We start from the raw sequence: 18114 nt of genomic DNA, 5'->3' as shown, positions 1-18114 counted from the left end.
ACCCCGCGGGCTCCGGGAGCCAGAGGGGCGCGCGCGCGCCGGCCCGCGAGGTTAGGGAGGCCTGGCCACGCCGCGCTGCTGTGACCGGCAGTGACCCCGCCCGGGGCGCCCTCGGCAGGGGTCAACGACCGCCGCGCCGCCCGGCCCATCACCCTATCGCTTAGCAACGCCCACTCGTGCGCAGCCATTGGGCCGGCGCGCACGCCCCCGGCCCCCGATTGGCCGCGGTGACGAGAGGGTCCCGCCCCCCCACCCCCATCCCCCGGCCCGGTTCCGCGCGGCCAGATCCGGGGCCCGTCCGTCCTTCCGTCCTCTCGGGGGTCCGGCCGGCCCCGAACGTGCCCCCACGATGACCCCACAGTGGCCCAAGCACATCCCCGCCCAACTTCACCCGCGCGGCGCGCACACGTGGCCCCCGCGGCCCGAGGCCGGGAGGGGGCGGGGGCCTGCTGCGGGCTCAGTCCCCTGCGCTTGCGCGTGCGCCGCCGGCGGTTCCGCGCCACGGGCCTGGGGGGCGGGGCACGGAAGCCGGGGGCGGGGGTGATGCGGCGCCCCCCATGGCGCCCCCCGGGCGCCGGGTCCCCCAGCCCTGCGCGCCCCCGCGCCGGGTCCCGGCGGCTCGGCGGCGCGCCGCATCACCCCACTGGCGGCGGCGCGCCGGGTCCCGGGGCGCAGCCCCGACGCTCATTGGCCTGGGCGGCGCAGCCAAGCTGTCAGCCCATGTGGCGTGTCCGCGCGGGGACGGCCGCGGTTAAATAGAGTCGGCGCCGGCCTAGAGGGAGCCAGAGAGACGGCAGCGGCCCGGCCTCCCCTCCGCCGCCGCGCTCCATCCTCGCGCCCCGCCGCCCGCTCCGCCCGCCACCCGCGCCCAGACCAGGTATGAGCGGCGCGGCCGGGCTCGGGGCCCGGGGGACGCCCGAGGGGAGAGGTCGGCCGGCCAGGTCGCGGGCTTCGAGTCCGAGTCCCCGGCCTGGGTGATCGGGGCGCCCGGAGGGCCGGCGCGCCGCGCCCCAGGCCCGGTGGGGCAGGTGGGCGATGGCGAGGGGCGCACGCCGGGGCGCCGCGAACAGCCATTTTGGCTGCGGGCTGGGCCACGCGGGCTTGGCCGCCGACCCCTTCCGCCCGCGGCACCCCCCGCGCCCGGTGCCGGAGGGACGCGGCCCAGCGCGATCCAGGGCTCCGGGAGCACGGCGGGGGTGGGGGGGGGCACCAGTCTCCATCACGTGGGCGCCGCGCGGAACCCCGAAGTTCTGGAGGGCGGGCTGGCGGTGGCGGCGGGGCGAGGTCGGCGCCGCGGGGTCTCCAGCCCCTGCCCGGGCCGCGCCGGACTCGGCGTGAATAGCAAGTAGGGAGAACAGCGGGCGCGCTCAGGAGGAAGCTGCCGCCCGAGCGCTGGAGCCTCCGGGCCGCCAAAGGGCTCTTTATTCAGCGCCGGGGGTGCGGGCTCCCTCCCGGCCGGGACTCGGGGCCGCCGCGCCGCCCAAGGAAGACGCTGCTTTCGGCTCACGCGCCCTTGCTCAGAGGGACCCGGAGACCCGGGAGGGCGGCGGGCTGGCGTGTCTGCCGCTCATTAGTGCCACGAGGCCTTCGGGCCTTGGCGGAAGTTGCCAGAGTAACCCTGGCCTTGCACCCTTCTTCAGGGGCTGTCCAGGGGTTCCTGGACCCCTAAGCCCAGGGTGGCCTGGGCTTTCTCTGCACGGGGGGCCTCGGGGACCTTAGTCCGGATGGCCAGGCAGGCTGTGTGGAGTTAGGCCAGCAGTGTCCCGATGCCTCCTCACCTGCACAGGTGTGCGGGCCTGGGCGGCACTTGCAGGCCAGGACCAGGAACGACTCTGCCTGCTGGAGGGGCTAGACTGGCTGGGTGGGTCCAACTCTGGGCAGGGGCCGTCTTTTCCCCAGAGCCCTTCGAGATTTAGGTGCAGTTTGAGGGCTGCCCTGAGTGACAGTCGGCCCCTGCCCCCAGCATGGAGAGCGGCCTGGGATGCACTGGAGTGCAGGGCCCACTGACTGGTTAGAGTGGGCTGGCGTTCCCCCACTGCCATATTTCCTTCCTTCAAACCTCAGTACCCTTTCTTTCTTGTTTGCTTGATTCACTGGGTTAGCTCTTAACAGATCGAGTGCCCAGCGGTCTTGTCTTAGGAAGAGTTCGGCCCTTCTGGGATGGCCTTGCCTGCTGCCCTCTGTGAGGCCCTCTCCCAGGAGCACCCCAGCGGCAGGTTGCAGAGGTTGCAGGGACTGTTGGGGTCCAGATATGAGGCAGCAGGGCCATGGGGGGGGTGGTGGTCACCCCAGGCCAGGGCCCCAGAAGTGCCAGGCCAGTGCCAAAGGCCAGAGGGTTCAGTCCTCCCAGTGAAAAGTAAGGGCTGGCTGGACCAGTGTGGACTCCCCCATACACCTGAGGCGTCTGTCCTGGCCAGCCCAGGGCACAGGAGCTGGCCTCCTGGATCTGGGTCTCACCGCTCACAAACCCGTAGGTGGTGCTGTGGGGTTAGAAAGCCAGGGGAGAGGCTGCAGCCTGGTGGTCTGGCAGCCGGATCTGACCAGCGCCAGGCCCCCACATCACTCCCCCTGCACAGAGCAGCCATGGAGGACGTTGTGATTGCTGGCATGTCCGGGAAGCTGCCCGAGTCAGAGAACATGGAGGAGTTCTGGGCCAACCTCATCGGTGGCGTGGACATGGTGACAGACGATGACAGGAGGTGGAAGGCAGGTGAGTGGGTGGTCCTGAGGCTCCCCTCTCCTGTGCTTGCTGTGGGTGCCGCCTCCCGGCTGCCCAGAGCAGACCAGCTCCAGCCTGAGTCCCAGTCCTAACTGCAGAGCCTTGCTGCCCGGAGGGGCCTCGGAGCTGGGGACTGGGAGGCTGAGGGCCAACCCGGGCGTGCATCCGCCCATGTTATAGTCAAGCCAGGTGATCTGCTGGGGGAGCAGAGCCGGGGTGAGGCCAGGCGGGCAGGTGCTTCTGGCCCCGCCACCCACTACTCTGTCCCTGCCGGCCCACGAGTCCCGGGCCGTCAGATAAGACACCAGGCTCTTTTGGGAAGCTGGTCTGACTCCCTCCCGCCCAGTAGGATTTTTTGCAGAGCGGCTCTACCTGATCTACGGGATGTGAGTCAGCACGGTAGAGTCTGGCCCGATCTCAGCAGCCAGGCAACGGCAGGCCAGGCAGAGAGGGTCTCCGGCTAGGACAGCGGTGGGTCGGGGGAGGCACCGTCCCCACTGTGCTCTGCTCTGAGGCCCGCCCAACAGGTCCCCTTCTCAGAGCACGGCTGGGGTCTCAGTCGGCCACGTGGTGCCAGGGGTACCCCAGGCCCAGCAGCACTAGGCCCTGCTTCTGGGGCTGCTGCCTGGTCCCCCTGGAGAGCTTGCGGCTCCCCATCACAGCAGGGGCTTTGCTGTCGGTCACTCGGGGCCCACAGCCCTCCACCTGCCTCTGTCTGCAGGACTCTACGGCCTGCCCAAGCGTACCGGCAAGCTAAAGGACCTGTCCAAGTTCGATGCCTCCTTCTTCGGGGTCCACCCAAAGCAGGCTCACACGATGGACCCCCAGCTGCGCTTGCTACTGGAGGTCACCTACGAGGCCATCCTGGATGGAGGTGGGTCCTCGGGAGGCCGCTGGCCAACTGTGGCCACCTCAGGGCCGGGGGCCAGTCTCTGCAGTCCCCGCTCCCCCAGAAGACACGACAGCGTTGTCCTTTCTCGCCTCTAAAAGCAACCTGTGCTCAGGGTAGAAGTGTCAAAGCGCAGAAATCCAGGCAGAAGCAGAAGCCACCGTGGCTCTCCTGGGCCCTGGTCCAGGGCCAATGGTCTTGGGAGGCGTAGGCCTGTCAGCAGGTCGGGGGTTTCACAACTGCACACCAAGGTGTCCCTGACATGCCCAGGTGGCCCAGTTTCCTCCCTCCCCAACGTACAGCTGATCTCGGGAACCCGGTGGAGTGCCAGGCAGGGCAGGAGGCGGGATTCTGCCCCCAGGACTCCCACTCTCCACTCCTCTCTCTGGGCCGTGTCTGGCCTTGGATGGGTACCTCAAGGCAGCTGTCCTTTGTCACGGGGAGCACACCTGTCCCTGCCGCCCCAGGGGCATGGAGAGGAGGCCAGCCATGTGGGTGTGGTGCCTCGGCAGGTGGGGGTGGGGGCCAGTCCTGGCCTTTCGGCTCTCTCACCCTGCAGCAGGTGCTGGCCAGGCCCGGGGCCCGACCTGCACACAGCACCTTGAGGTGAAAGGCTGGCAGAGGCTTCCCACTGCCCGGGCCCCACCCAGAGACCTTGGACGCCATTCCCCAGGGGCTGGCCAGGGTCCCTCCCTCCTTTCCCAGCCTGGACACTTAGCCTTTGTCTTCCTCTGTCTCCTTATCTCAGCTCGTCCTAGAGTAGGCTGCCCTTGGTGCTTGGGTGCTCATTGGTCATCGGGGCTTGCCAGACCCTGCTGGTGACACCAGGGGCCAAGGGAGTATCCTGGGGACAATGCTGCCTTCTGTCCTTACCTCCAGCTGTCTCTGGCCTCTGCCTAACCCCAGAGCCTGGAGCCCCATCTGTCCCTTGGGCCTCTGGTTCCTCGTGACCCACTTACCTGTCCTCAGCCCTACCTGGGCCGGCTGTCCTGCTCAGGCTCCTCCAGAGTTAGGCTGAGATGGGGTCCCCCACACCCAAGCCGGTGAGGCCTCGCCCCTGGAGTGGGTGTGGGCTGGGTGCTCTCTAGCAGGCCTGGCTGCCAGGCTCTACCATTGTCTCCTGCAGGCATCAACCCGGCTACCCTGCGAGGGACACACACAGGCGTCTGGGTGGGCGTGAGCGGCTCGGAAGCCTCAGAGGCTCTGAGCCGAGACCCCGAGACTCTCCTGGGCTACAGCATGGTGGGCTGCCAGCGGGCTATGATGGCCAACCGCCTCTCCTTCTTCTTTGATTTTAAAGGTGGGTCCCCACCCGGCCCCTCCCGGCCTCTGGCTCCCCCCAGGAAGGGGGGCTGGGGCGAATGGGGGGGGCGCCCTGTTAGAGCCTCTCGCTTGCAGGGCCCAGCATCGCTCTGGACACGGCCTGCTCCTCCAGCCTGCTGGCCCTTCAGAACGCCTACCAGGCCATCCGCAGGGGAGAGTGCCCCGCGGCCATCGTGGGCGGCCTCAACATCCTGCTCAAGCCCAACACCTCCGTGCAGTTCATGAAGCTCGGCATGCTGAGCCCCGACGGAACCTGCAAGGCCTTCGACGAGTCCGGTGAGCTGCGGGCGGGGGGTGGGGGGGCCGCCGGACGGTGCTCGCACCCCGGCTCCCATCTGACGCCAGCTCGCCCAGCTCCGCCCCGAGCTCCCGGCCTCGGGGGCCTGGCGCCAGCACAAGTGTCCTCTGCCCTCAGGGGACGGCTACTGCCGTGCGGAGGCCGTGGTGGCCGTCCTGCTGACCAAGAAGTCCCTGGCCCGGCGTGTGTATGCCACCATCCTCAACGCCGGCACCAACACGGACGGCTGCAAGGAGCAAGGTGGGTGCGGCTGGGGACCCGAGGGACCAGGCCAGCCCACCGCAGGCGGTCGGCGGCTGGGGACTGAGGCCTGGCTCCTCCCGCAGGTGTGACCTTCCCCTCCGGGGAGGCGCAAGAACAGCTCATCCGCTCGCTGTACGAGCCGGCTGGGTTGAGCCCAGAGTCCCTCGAGTATATCGAAGCCCACGGCACAGGGACCAAGGTGAGAGCCACATCCACGCCTCGGTCCTAAGAGGCGCCCAGGTGGGGTCCACGCCTCGCTCCTAAGAGGCGCCCAGGTGGAGTCCTGACCTTCCCTTTTGTCCTCTGCAGGTGGGGGACCCCCAGGAGCTGAACGGCATCACCCGAGCCCTGTGTCCCTCCCGCCAGGAGCCCCTGCTGATCGGGTCCACCAAGTCGAACATGGGGCACCCAGAGCCCGCTTCGGGGCTCGCGGCTCTGGCCAAGGTGGGTGGGCTGGTCTGGAGCCATCCCACGTGCCAGGCAAGGCTGTGCCGTGGGGTGCCAGCCATCGAGGCCCGGACAGCAGGGCACGAGTATAGGACAGGTCTTTACCCTGGCTCACTGTGGGTCAGACCCTCAGCTAGGGAAGGTGAAGTGGCTGGGACGGCCCCAGACAGGTGGCCCATCCTTCACCGCACCCCCCCCCCCCCCCGTCTCCCGCCGCCGCCGGTCCCACAGCCTCCTCACCAGCCAGTGGGGGCTGGGTGGTCTGTGGGGAGACCAAGCACTGGTAGTTTCTGGGTATGGTGGGCCCTTCCTGACGCTCTCAGCTCCTTCGGGCTGACACAGGAATCTGTTTGTAGTTCCTGCAAGGATCGGGACTAGGGGTGAGGCCTGGAAGGGACCTTTGTGTCCAGGTCCCCTAGCCCATCAGCCTGGGGGGTCGGTGGGGCCCCAGGTGAAGGCACGAGGCCCAGAGAGGGGAAGGGGCATGTGGTTAGGTCACCGGGTCCCTGTGCCACGGCAGGATGAATGTGGGGGGCAGGGCCTGTAGTGTGGTCTCAGGAGGGGGGATCCCCCACCCCAGGTAGGGAGTGCGAGGTCAGCCACCCCACCAACTCCGAGCCACCCACAGGTGCTGCTGTCCCTGGAGCATGGGCTCTGGGCCCCCAACCTGCACTTCCACAGCCCGAACACCGAGATCCCCGCGCTCCAGGACGGACGGCTGCAGGTGGTGCAGCAGCCCCTGCCCGTCCGCGGAGGCAACGTGTGTATCAATTCGTTCGGCTTCGGCGGCTCCAACGTGCACGTCATTCTCCAGCCCAATCTGCGGCCGCCCTTGGCACCCACCCAGCACGCCTCTCTGCCCCGTCTGCTGCGGGCCAGCGGACGCACCCCGGAGGCCGTGCACTGTCTGCTGGAGCAAGGCCGCCGGCACAGCCAGGACCTGGCCTTCGTGAGCATGCTCAATGACATCGCGGCCATCTCCCCCACCGCCATGCCTTTCCGGGGCTACACCGTGCTGGGTGGCAAGGGTGGCAGCCAGGAGGTACAGCAGGTGGCCGCTGGCGAGCGTCCGCTCTGGTTCATCTGCTCGGGTGAGGACCCTGCTCCCCAGGCCCTCCCCGGCGGGTGAGCGGGTGGTCAGGGCTGCGCGGCCCCCACCCCTGACGCCTCTCGCTGGAACAGGGATGGGCGCACAGTGGTGCGGGATGGGATTGAGCCTCATGCGCCTGGGCAGCTTCCGGGACTCCATCCTGCGCTCCGACGAGGCCGTGAAGCCCTTGGGACTGCAGGTGTCTGAGTTGCTGCTGAGCACGGACGAGGCCACCTTTGACGACATCGTCCACGCCTTCGTGAGCCTCACTGCCATCCAGGTGCACCTGCGGGGCCTGGGGGCCGGTGGGCAGGACGAAAAACCGTGGGGAGGGGAGCGGGCACCGGGCTTGACGAGGCTGCTGTGACCGTGCACGTGGCCAGCCTGGTGTCCCCAGGACTGGCATGATGTGTTGTGTTCCACACCCCCCCACCCCACCCCCAGATCGCCCTCATAGACCTGCTGAACTCCATGGGTCTGCGGCCTGACGGAATCATCGGGCACTCCCTGGGTGAGGTGGCCTGTGGCTACGCAGATGGCTGCCTTTCTCAGGAGGAGGCCATCCTCGCCGCCTACTGGAGGGGCCAGTGCATCAAGGAGACCAACATCCCACCGGGGACCATGGCGGCCGTTGGTGGGTGTCCCCGCACGGTCCCCCATCCCGTGTGGCCCACAGCCCTAAGGGTGTCCAGGGAGGTCTGTCTTCCTAGCACTCCTGACACTCACGCTGGGCAGAGGCGGGGTCCTGGGGGGGCCACACTGGCCGCCGTCCTCACAGCAGAGTGACAGACCCCAGCACCCTTTCAGGACCCGCCGTAGTGGCCTCCCACGCCCACTGGCCTTGACACCTAGCACGTTTACTGAGGCGCGTTTGTAAATGCTGGTGCCGTTTCCACGCGCCTGAGCTAAAGCCAGGTGGGGACAGCTATCCCCTCTTATGAGCACGCACGCACGCACACACACACACACACACACACACACACACACAGACACACAGACGAAGCCCTAGGGTTGTCAGGACGGTTGGTCCTGGCTCTCCTCCGCCGGCATCTGTTCCTGGAGGCTTCAGGGGAAGGGGCGGACACGATCATGCCTCGGGCAGGCTGGGCTGTGATGGGAGGGACGCCTCAGAGAGCCACCGCCCTGAAGGGCTGGCAGGAGAGGTGTTAGGAGCCCAGACCCCGCTCCCGGCCTGTGGGGCACCAGGGAGGACACCTTCCCCTGAGATCAAACACAGCAGGACTGAGAGCGGCCCATAAAGGCACCGCTCCGCGGCTGTCATTACCACACCCCTGTCATTAGGGCCCGCCCTGGGCAGTGTCTTGCTCTCGGGCAGGGCCCCCTGGCTCCCCGCAGCTGCCCCCTGAGGCCGTCCCTGCCCACAGGCTTGTCCTGGGAGGAGTGTAAGCAGCGCTGCCCCCCTGGTGTCGTGCCCGCCTGCCACAACTCTGAGGACACAGTGACCATCTCGGGACCGCAGGTGGGGCCTAGGAGGCGAGGCTTGTCCCCAAGTCCCTTCTCCGTCGCTCGGGCGACCTGGGGGGACAGCCCAGATCCACTCGTCCAGCCCCCTGACATCTCCGTCCCTAGGCTGAGGTGGCTGCATTCGTGGCGGAGCTGAAGCAGGAGGGTGTGTTTGCCAAGGAGGTGCGGACGGGCGGCATGGCCTTCCACTCCTACTTCATGGACTCCATCGCCCCCACGTTGCTTCAGGCCCTCAAGAAGGTGGGCTGGCCACCCTTGGGCGCCCCGGAGGCGGGGGCTCCCGGAGGCAGGGCAGCAGGGGCCTGACCCATGTCCTGTGCATAGGTGATCCGGGAGCCGCGGCCCCGCTCGGCACGCTGGCTCAGTACCTCCATCCCCGAGGCCCAGTGGCAGGGCAGCCTGGCCCGCACGTTCTCGGCAGAGTATAACGTCAACAATCTGGTGAGCCCCGTGCTGTTCCAGGAGGCGCTGTGGCACGTGCCCGGGGACGCTGTGGTGTTGGAGATCGCCCCCCATGCCCTGCTGCAGGTGCGCACTGGTGGGCACCGGGGTGAGGGCAGCAGTCTTGGCGCGTTGGGGCCAGTGGCCAAGAGAAGCCGATGGTCTGGGCCCGGGGGCAGGGGGACCCAGTCAGGAAGGCCAAGCCCATCTGCTGGGCCCGGGGGTCAGCGGGGGACCGAGTCAGGAAGGCCAAGCCCGTCTGCTCTCCCAGGCCGTCCTCAAGAGAGGCCTGAAGTCCAGCTGTACCATCGTCCCTCTGATGAAGAAGGACCAAAGAGACAACCTGGAGTTCTTCCTCAGCAACGTGGGCAAGTTGCACCTGCTGGGGTGAGTCAGCTGCCCCTGCTGGGGGACCGGGGGTCTGGGCGGGGGTGCGTCCATTCCAGGCTTGTCCCCGATAACAAGGTGTGTTAACCAGGCCGCAGAGGGAGGTCTTCCCCGGGAAGTGGGCTGGCAGGTGCTGAGCCCTCGCCCTACCCTGGCCTTGCCCCGGGTCTTCTGGGAGACGGTTGGCCGTGGGGAGGACAAGGTAGCCCCAAGCAAGGCCACCTGGGCTGGGCGAGCCCCTCAAACCTTTCCCCCACCCCCAGCTTCGACGTCAACCCCAACGGCCTGCTTCCACCCGTGGAGTTCCCGGTGCCCCGGGGCACTCCTCTCATCTCCCCTCACATCAAGTGGGACCACAGTCAGACCTGGGACGTCCCCACCACCAAGGACTTCCCCAGCGGCTCCAGTGGCTCCTCTGCCTCCACCGTCTGCAACATCAGTGAGTCGGGGCTGAGGTGGGGCGGGGGGGGGGGCGGGGGTGCTCCCTCCTGGGCACCGGCACTAAGGCCCAGCCCACGCAGGCATCAGCCCTGAGTCCCCTGACCACTACCTGGTGGACCACTGCATCGACGGCCGCGTCCTCTTCCCCGCCACCGGCTACCTGTGCCTGGTCTGGAAGACTCTGGCACGGACCTTGAGTCAAAACGTGGAACAAGTACCCGTGGTGTTTGAGGACGTGACCCTGCACCAGGCTACCGTCCTACCCAAGACCGGTGAGATGGGCTGGCCGCCAGGGCCGGGGTGGGAGGGCTGGCCGCTGACCCCCGCCGCTGATCTCCCACCTTGCCGTCCCTAGGGACCGTGCCCCTGGAAGTGCGGCTCCTACAGGCTTCCCGCACCTTCGAGGTGTCTGAGAACGGCAACCTGATAGTGAGCGGTGAGCAGATAGATGGTGCCTGGCCCGGCTGCAGGGTCTCCACTGGGCTTGGCCTCCGAGGGGACCCTTGGCTGCCAGCTCCACTCCACCCGCCCACAGGCTCTCCGGTCCCCTTCTGTAGGGAAGGTTTACCAGTGGGAGGACCCCGACACCAAGCTGTTCGACAGCCCGGACGGCCTGGACACCACGGACCCCACAGCTACGTTCCACCTGAGCCAGAGGGACGTGTACAAAGAGTTGAGGCTGCGTGGCTACGACTATGGCCCTCACTTTCAAGGCATCCTCGAGGCCAACCTCGAAGGTAGGGTGCCAGGTCCCCCCCTCGACACTCCAGGAACGGGCCCCAGGGCCACCTCCCTTAGGGCCGGACCAAGCCTGACCTGCCACCCGGCATCCAGGTGCCCAAGCCGCGTGGAGAGAGGGCCGTTCTGGGTGTGAGGGGCCACCAAGGGCGCCTGGGTCAAGGCGTGCGGGGGAGAGGGTGCCACGAGCCTGAGGCCCGCCCAGCCAAGCTGACGGCCCCTCTCCACAGGCAACGCGGGCCGGCTGCTGTGGAAGAACAACTGGGTGACGTTCCTGGACGCCATGCTGCAGACATCCATCCTGGGCCTGGCCCAGTGCGGCCTGCGTCTGCCCACCCGCATCACCTCCGTCCGCATCGACCCTGCCACCCACCAGCGCAGGGTGTACTCGCAGGGCGAGGCCCAAGGTAGCCTCACGCCCCAGTGCCCGCACCCCCGTGTCCCTGCACTGGGCACTGCCCGTGCTCACTCAGCCTTTCTCCGCAGCGGTCAACGTGCTGGTGAACAGTTGTCTGAACAGCACGGTGGCCGGCGGCGTCCTCGTCTCGGGCCTCCACGCCTCGATGGCCCCACGGCGGCAGCAGGAGCAGTTTGCGCCCATCCTGGAGAAGTTCTGCTTCACGCCGCACACGGAGGAGGGGCTCCTGGCTGGAGACGCGGCCCTGCAGGAGGGGCTGCAGCTGTGCAGGGGTGAGGCCCAGCCCCCCACCGGGACCCGCCGTGGCTTGCCACCTCCTGCTCCCCAGGGGCCTCGACTTGCCTCCTCGAGAGGCTCCCGGACTTCAGGGAGAGCACAGGGAGCCAGGATGGATTCGGGCCACCCCCACCCCAGCTGTGTCCCGGCCAGCCGCCTGGGTGTGATGCCCACGCCGGGGCCCGGCCCCACAGCCCACCCCCTGTGGAGTGCTCGCACCCATGCAGATAGCTGGGGGGTGGTTGGTGGGGGTCTGGGCGCAGCTGGGGAGGTCAGGGTCCCGAGGCCACTCTCTGTGGGGCTCACACCTCGATGGGGAGCACATCCCCCTTGAACCCCTCTGGAGGCTAGCTCCTAGCCCTAGAGGGCCGGACTGCCCAGGCAGTGGGCGTTTGCTGTGGGGGCGGGGGGAGGGGGCTCGGGGAACACCGGCCCAGCTGAGACCCCTGTGCGGTGCCCGTCCCTCCCCAGGGCTGGCACAGGCGCTGCAGACCAAGGTGGCCCAGCAGGGGCTGAAGATGGTGGTGTCCGGGCTGGACGGGGCCCAGGCCCCCCAGGAGCCTCCAAAGCAAGGCCTGCCCCGGCTGCTGGCGGCCGCCTGCCAGCTACAGCTCAACGGCGGCCTCCAGCTGGAGCTGGGCCAGCTGCTGGCCCAACAGAGGCCCCTGCTGCAGGACGACCCCCTGCTCAGCGGCCTCCTCGCTTCCCCGGCGCTCAAGGCCTGTGTGGACACCGCCCTGGAGAACATGCCCAGCCTCAAGATGAAGATCGTGGAGGTGGGTGCCCATCCGGACGGTCCAGCATAACGTGTGCGGGCCCAGGCTGGGCAGACCAGACCGGTCCGCGAGCTCGCCCGGTCGGAGGCCGTGCTGCCCTTCCGTCCTTTGCCATCCTGCCCCGAGCGCCGAGCAGCGGGCTCGGAGAGGGGATTCCGTGGACGCGGCAGACGGGGCTGACGCTAGCTGGCGGTCTCCTGGGCCAGGTCGGCGGGTGGGCCCTTCTGGCAGACGTCACCGGCCTGCGTCGGGACGCCTGCCTGGTGGCGGCCGATCCAGGAAGCTGTCCCCACCTCCAGGTGCTGGCTGGCGATGGCCACCTGTATTCTCACATCCCGGCGCTGCTCAACACCCAGCCCATGCTGCAGCTGGAGTACACGGCCACTGACCGCCACCCTCAGGCCCTGGAGGCCGTGCAGGCCAAGCTGCAGCAGCACGGCATAGCCCAGGGCCAGTGGGACCCTGCGGACCCCGCCCCTGGCGGCCTGGGCTCGGCTGATCTCCTCCTGTGTAACTGTGCCGTGGCCAGCCTCGGTGACCCGGCCACGGCCGTTGGCAACATGGGGGCCGCTCTCAAGGAGGGCGGCTTCCTGCTGCTGCACGCTCTGCTCAAAGGACACCCCCTTGGAGAGACGGTCGCCTTCCTCACCTGCCCCGAGCCGCGGCGAGGCCAGCAGAGCCTCCTAAGCCAGGTGCAGGGGTGGGGCGGGGACGGGAGGCCGGGGGGTGGGGCTGGGGGGCGGGGCAAGCACTGACTGCTCCCCCCACGTGCAGGACGAGTGGGAGAGTCTGTTTGCCGGGGCGTCCCTGCACCTGGTGGCCCTGAAGAAGTCCTTCTATGGCTCTGTGCTCTTCCTGTGCCGTCGGCCGGTCCTACGGGACAGCCCTGTCTTCCTGCCTGTGGAGGACCCCAGTTTCCAGTGGGTGAACTCCCTGAAGGTCAGTCTCGGCTGGGCCCCCCAGCACCACGTGCCTGGGCCTGGGGACCCTCCCGGAGGCCAACCCCTCTGTCATCCCGCAGAACATTTTGGCCGACTCCTCCCAGCAGCCCGTGTGGCTAACAGCCATCAGCTGCCCCGACTCAGGCGTCGTGGGCTTGGTGAACTGTCTCCGCAGAGAGCCTGGCGGGCACCGGATTCGGTGAGGGGCTCGACACAGCTGCACGCCCTCTGCCCTCCTTCACCTTCCTGGTGCCCCCCCAACCCCACCCCACGCAGCCTTGTCTCACCTGTGCGGCTGCCCACAGGTGCGTCCTGGTGTCCAACCTCAGCAGCACGTCCCGCACCCCCAGTTTGGACCCCGGCTCCTCGGAGCTGCAGAAGGTCCTACGGGGGGACCTCGTGATGAATGTCTACCGAGACGGCGCCTGGGGGGCCTTCCGCCATTTCCCCCTGGAGCGCGGTGAGTCTCCCCACCCCCGGCTCCTTGCCTTGTAGCGGGGTGGGCTGAGGAGGATGGGGGGGCTGGAGACCCTGCCTGGGAAGCCCCCGTGGCAGCCCCGCCTCCTGTCACCCCCAGGCCTGCCGGAGGAGCAGACCGAGCACGCCTTCGTGAACGTCCTCACGCGGGGCGACCTCTCCTCCATCCGCTGGGTCTGCTCCCCTCTGCGTCACACCCAGCTCACCGGCCCCGGCGCCCAGCTCTGTGCCGTCCACTATGCCTCCCTCAACTTCAGAGATATCATGCTGGCCACGGGCAAGCTGTCCCCTGACGCCATCCCAGGTACGGGCCGGGTACCACGGGCACAGCCAGGCTCAAATCTCCAGGTCAGGTCAGGACCTGGGAGGAAGAGGGCTCCTTGCCCCGCCAGCGCTCAGGGACCTGAAGGCCTCTCGGGCCTGAGCTCGTACCCTGGGCTCCCCTAGGGAGACGCACGGCTCACCCCCCACCGTCTGTCCCCAGGAAAGTGGGCCCTCCGCAGCTGTCTGCTGGGCATGGAGTTCTCTGGCCGAGACGCCAGCGGCAAGCGCGTCATGGGGCTGGTGCCTGCCGAAGGCCTGGCTACCTCCGTCCTGCTCTCTCAGGACTTCCTGTGGGAGGTGCCCTCCAGCTGGTGAGTCTGTGGGGCTGTGAGTCCAGGGCCCCACGGCCACGGCTGAGGCTGTCCTGAGCTGACCCCTTGCGCCGTGCCCGCAGGACCCTAGAGGAGGCGGCTTCGGTGCCTGTGGTCTACACAACTGCCTACTACTCGCTGGTGGTGCGGGGGCGCGTGCAGCCCGGGGAGACGGTGCTCATCCACTCAGGCTCGGGCGGCGTGGGCCAGGCCGCCATCGCCATCGCCCTCAGCCTGGGCTGCCGCGTCTTCACTACCGTGGGTAGGTCTGCCGGCCCTCCCGGGAGCCTGGGGCTGCCCTCCCCCCCCCCCCCACCTCCTGCCCCAGCCCTGCAGCCTGGCTCACCGGGACACGCCTCTGCCCGCCAGGGTCGGCCGAGAAGCGGGCGTACCTCCAGGCCAGGTTCCCCCAGCTCGACGACACCAGCTTCGCCAACTCCCGGGACACGTCCTTTGAACAGCACGTGCTGCGGCACACGGCAGGGAAGGGTGAGTGGCTCGAGGGCCTCCGGGGGCGTCCTCGGCACGTCCCTCTGTGTTCTCTGCCCACACCCCTGCCTTCTCCTCTCCCCTTCCTCGCCGGCCCAGGCAGCCACAGGGCTTGGCCCTGCGGACCTGGGCCAGGTGTGATAGTGAGGATCCCTCTTCCCCCCACCCCCAAGGTGTGGACCTGGTCCTGAATTCCCTGGCGGAAGAAAAGCTACAGGCCAGCGTGCGGTGCCTGGCCCAGCACGGCCGGTTCCTGGAAATCGGCAAATTCGACCTTTCGAACAACCACCTGCTGGGTGAGGCGGGCAGTGGGCAGGGCGGGCGGGCTGGCGGGCAGGTGGCAAGAGGCCAGCGGCGGAGAGGGGGCGCCGGGTCCACGGGGTAGGCTGTGGGCCCTGAGCCCTCCCGTCTATCCGCCCAGGCATGGCCGTCTTCCTGAAGAACGTGACCTTCCACGGGGTCCTGCTGGACTCGCTCATGGACGAAGGCGGGAACAGCTGGCAGGAGGTGGCTGCGCTGCTGAAGGCGGGCATCCGGGACGGTGTGGTGCAGCCCCTCAAGTGCACCGTGTTCCCCAAGGACCGGGTGGAGGACGCCTTCCGCTACATGGCCCAAGGGAAGCACATCGGCAAAGTGGTCATCCAGGTGAGGAGGGGGCCCGGCTCCCCCGGCTCCCCCCGTCCCCTGCTCCAGCCCCAGGGGCAGCGCTCGAGCACAGCTGCTGCTCCGACTGCAGGTGCGCAGGGAGGAGCCGGAGGCGGTGCTGCGGGAGACGGGTCCCACCCTGATGGCCGCCGTGTCCAGGACCTACTGCCCGGCCCACAAGAGCTATGTCATCACCGGGGGCCTGGGCGGCTTCGGCCTGGAGCTGGCCCAGTGGCTTGTGCTGCGAGGGGCCCGGAAACTCGTGCTGACCTCTCGCTCTGGGATCCGCACAGGTGAGCAGGCCTGGGGCTGCAGGGGGCACCCGGTCAGCTCAGCCCTGGTGTGCTCTCCGGGTTAGGACCCCCGGTTGGCCTGACCCCACTGCCCCGTGTCCTACAGGCTACCAGGCCAAGCAGGTCCGTGAGTGGAGGCGCCAGGGCATACAGGTCCTGGTGTCCACCAGCAACGCCAGCTCGTTGGATGGGGCCCAGAGCCTCATCGATGAGGCCACGCAGCTGGGGCCCGTGGGAGGCGTCTTTAACCTGGCCGTGGTGAGTGTGATTCTGAAGGGGCCGGAGCCGGCCACCCAGGGAAGGTTCTCCCAGGCCGAGCCTCCAAAGCCGTGAGGTCGGGGCAGGTGCTGAGGGTCCCTCGTCCCCAGGTCCTGAGAGACGCCATGCTGGAGAACCAAACCCCTGAGCTCTTTCAGGACGTCAACAGGCCCAAGTACAGCGGCACCGTGAACCTGGACAGGTGAGGCGGACGAGCCCCCCTCCCGTCCCCATCCCCCGACACGGCCTTCCCACGGCCGCCCGGGGACCAGGCCACAGGCCTCCGTGGGGGTTTAGGGAAGCGGAAGCAGACGGGCAGGTGGGGACCCTTGGGCGCGTCAGCAGGTGGGCTGGGCCAGCCAGCAGGGTGTGACTCAAGCGCCCACAGGGTGACCCGAGCTGCGTGCCCCGAGCTGGACTACTTTGTGGCCTTCTCCTCCGTGAGCTGCGGGCGCGGCAACGCCGGCCAAACCAACTATGGCTTCGCCAACTCCACCATGGAGCGCGTGTGTGAGAAGCGCCAGCACGACGGCCTCCCGGGTGAGCCCGTCCACTCCTCGCCCGGCAGCCCCCGCCTGCCGCTGCCCCCCCCTCGGGCCCACGCTCACTCCGGCCCCCCTGGCCCTGTCCCGTAGGCCTCGCCATTCAGTGGGGCGCCATCGGTGACGTGGGCATCGTCCTGGAGTCCATGGGCTCCAACGATACGGTCATCGGCGGGACGCTGCCGCAGCGGATTGCTTCCTGCTTGGAGGTGCTGGACCTCTTCCTGAACCAGCCCCACCCCGTCCTGAGCAGCTTTGTGCTGGCCGAGAAGAAGGCCACTGCCCACAATGACAGCAGTGGCCGGCAGGACCCGATGGAGGCCGTGGCCCACATCCTGGGTGAGGGAGACGCCTTTGCACACTGGCAGACGCTCTGCTCCCCCGAGCCTCAGTGTCCCCGGCTTTAAGAGAGGCCCTGCTTTTTCGCCGAGGGAGGGACGGGCACCAGGGGTCCGCATAGAGCCGGGTGGGGTTTGCATGCCAACCGCAGTGACGCGGCCCTCCCTCCGGAGACCTGGCCCCTGAGGCGTCCGGCCCCGCTCCCCATCCCGAATTGCCAACCGAGCGCCTGTCCCCAGGCATCCGAGACTTGGCCACCGTCAACCTGGACAGCTCGCTGGCAGACCTGGGCCTGGACTCGCTCATGGGCGTGGAGGTGCGCCAGATGTTGGAGCGCGAGCATGACCTGGTGATGTCCATGCGGGACATCCGGCAGCTCACGCTCCGGAAGTTGCAGGAGCTTTCCTCGAAGGCTGGCACAGCTAATGGTGCGTGACCGCAGGGAGAGCAGCTGGAGGAAGGGGAAGGCCCCTGGGCCACCGTGGCCCGTGCTCCTCTTACGGGGTCTGGGGTGCACGTGCCTTGAGTGGCACCAGGGCCCTTCTGTGCCATCGGCCCATGGGCAGGTCAGATTTGTCCATCTGGACCCTTCCTGAGAGCCCTCAGTGGGGCCCAGTGCCGCCCACCCCCAACCCCAGTCCCGTAGCCTGGGTCAGCGGTGGGGGGGGGGAGGGGGGAGGTATTCACGTGCCGGGATATCTGTGTGCCCCTGGCCCTCCTTCACATCCGCCCCTCCTCGCAGAGCTGGCAGCCCCCACACCCAAGGAGGACACCCCTGCCGGCCAGCAGGCCCAGCTGAACCTCAGCACCCTGCTGGTGAACCCCGAGGGCCCGACCTTGACACGGCTCAACTCGGTGCAGAGCTCTGAGCGCCCCTTGTTCCTGGTGCACCCCATCGAGGGCTCCATCACTGTGTTCCGCAGCCTGGCGTCCAAGCTCAGCATCCCCACCTACGGCCTACAGTGCACTCGAGGTGCGACCCGGCCAGCCAGGCTGTCTCCACCCCGATGACGCGGGATGGCGTGCCTGTCCCCGCCCCCGCCCCCCGGGGGAGGCCCCTCCTGCCCACGGCTGAGCCTCCTTCTGCCCCACAGCCGCGCCCCTGGACAGCATCCAGAGTCTGGCCGCCTACTACATCGAGTGCATCAGGCAGGTGCAGCCGGAGGGGCCCTACCGCATCGCCGGCTATTCCTACGGGGCCTGCGTGGCCTTCGAGATGTGCTCGCAGCTGCAGGCCGCGCAGCAGGGCCCCACCCCCGCGCACAACAACCTCTTCTTGTTCGACGGTTCGCACGCCTATGTGCTGGCCTACACACAGGTGAGGGCCCCGGTGGGGGCGGCGGACTCCCGACCCCACCCCCAGGGTCCCGGCCCGGCCAGCGGCTCCAGCAGCCCCTCTTTCCCTGCAGAGCTACCGCGCGAAGCTGACCCCTGGCTGTGAGGCCGAGGCCGAGGCCGAGGCCATGTGCTTCTTCGTGCAGCAGTTCACCGACATGGAACACAACAGGGTGGGTCCTGCGAGCC

The 18114-nt window shown here is 68.5% G+C and overlaps 1 protein-coding gene across 5 annotated transcripts in view; it reads left to right on the top strand.

The window, feature by feature from the left end:
• Positions 1 to 738: 738 nt before the first annotated feature.
• Positions 739 to 18114, top strand: part of FASN (fatty acid synthase) — a 76430-nt gene continuing 59054 nt past the window's right edge. For 2 of the 5 annotated variants that reach the window (XM_086688289.1, XM_086688290.1), the window contains exons 1-41: positions 739 to 877; positions 2577 to 2710; positions 3441 to 3593; positions 4735 to 4908; positions 5007 to 5207; positions 5347 to 5469; positions 5556 to 5671; positions 5782 to 5916; positions 6548 to 7010; positions 7102 to 7289; positions 7454 to 7643; positions 8395 to 8489; positions 8600 to 8734; positions 8819 to 9022; positions 9207 to 9322; positions 9586 to 9761; positions 9844 to 10035; positions 10119 to 10199; positions 10321 to 10500; positions 10732 to 10908; positions 10988 to 11191; positions 11667 to 11971; positions 12271 to 12663; positions 12746 to 12910; positions 12993 to 13111; positions 13218 to 13372; positions 13490 to 13693; positions 13874 to 14024; positions 14108 to 14286; positions 14394 to 14513; positions 14687 to 14809; positions 14935 to 15158; positions 15250 to 15451; positions 15558 to 15709; positions 15820 to 15911; positions 16098 to 16249; positions 16345 to 16590; positions 16830 to 17018; positions 17333 to 17563; positions 17685 to 17908; positions 18000 to 18098. In XM_086688289.1, coding sequence (XP_086544415.1) covers positions 2584 to 2710; positions 3441 to 3593; positions 4735 to 4908; positions 5007 to 5207; positions 5347 to 5469; positions 5556 to 5671; positions 5782 to 5916; positions 6548 to 7010; positions 7102 to 7289; positions 7454 to 7643; positions 8395 to 8489; positions 8600 to 8734; positions 8819 to 9022; positions 9207 to 9322; positions 9586 to 9761; positions 9844 to 10035; positions 10119 to 10199; positions 10321 to 10500; positions 10732 to 10908; positions 10988 to 11191; positions 11667 to 11971; positions 12271 to 12663; positions 12746 to 12910; positions 12993 to 13111; positions 13218 to 13372; positions 13490 to 13693; positions 13874 to 14024; positions 14108 to 14286; positions 14394 to 14513; positions 14687 to 14809; positions 14935 to 15158; positions 15250 to 15451; positions 15558 to 15709; positions 15820 to 15911; positions 16098 to 16249; positions 16345 to 16590; positions 16830 to 17018; positions 17333 to 17563; positions 17685 to 17908; positions 18000 to 18098 — 7155 coding nt within the window. In that variant the 5' untranslated portion in view covers positions 739 to 877; positions 2577 to 2583. Of the gene's footprint in view, positions 878 to 2550; positions 2711 to 3440; positions 3594 to 4734; positions 4909 to 5006; positions 5208 to 5346; positions 5470 to 5555; positions 5672 to 5781; positions 5917 to 6547; positions 7011 to 7101; positions 7290 to 7453; positions 7644 to 8394; positions 8490 to 8599; positions 8735 to 8818; positions 9023 to 9206; positions 9323 to 9585; positions 9762 to 9843; positions 10036 to 10118; positions 10200 to 10320; positions 10501 to 10731; positions 10914 to 10987; positions 11192 to 11666; positions 11972 to 12270; positions 12664 to 12745; positions 12911 to 12992; positions 13112 to 13217; positions 13373 to 13489; positions 13694 to 13873; positions 14025 to 14107; positions 14287 to 14393; positions 14514 to 14686; positions 14810 to 14934; positions 15159 to 15249; positions 15452 to 15557; positions 15710 to 15819; positions 15912 to 16097; positions 16250 to 16344; positions 16591 to 16829; positions 17019 to 17332; positions 17564 to 17684; positions 17909 to 17999; positions 18099 to 18114 lie in introns of all 5 variants that reach the window. The other 3 variants (XM_086688293.1, XM_086688292.1, XM_086688291.1) reach the window with 3 other exon arrangements.

The sequence above is a fragment of the Puma concolor genome, chromosome E1 (genome assembly GCF_028749965.1).
Source record: "Puma concolor isolate L17-30 chromosome E1, mPumCon1.1.hap2, whole genome shotgun sequence".
Classification (NCBI taxonomy): Eukaryota; Metazoa; Chordata; class Mammalia; order Carnivora; family Felidae; genus Puma; species Puma concolor.
This window is presented reverse-complemented; position numbering and strand designations above follow the sequence as displayed.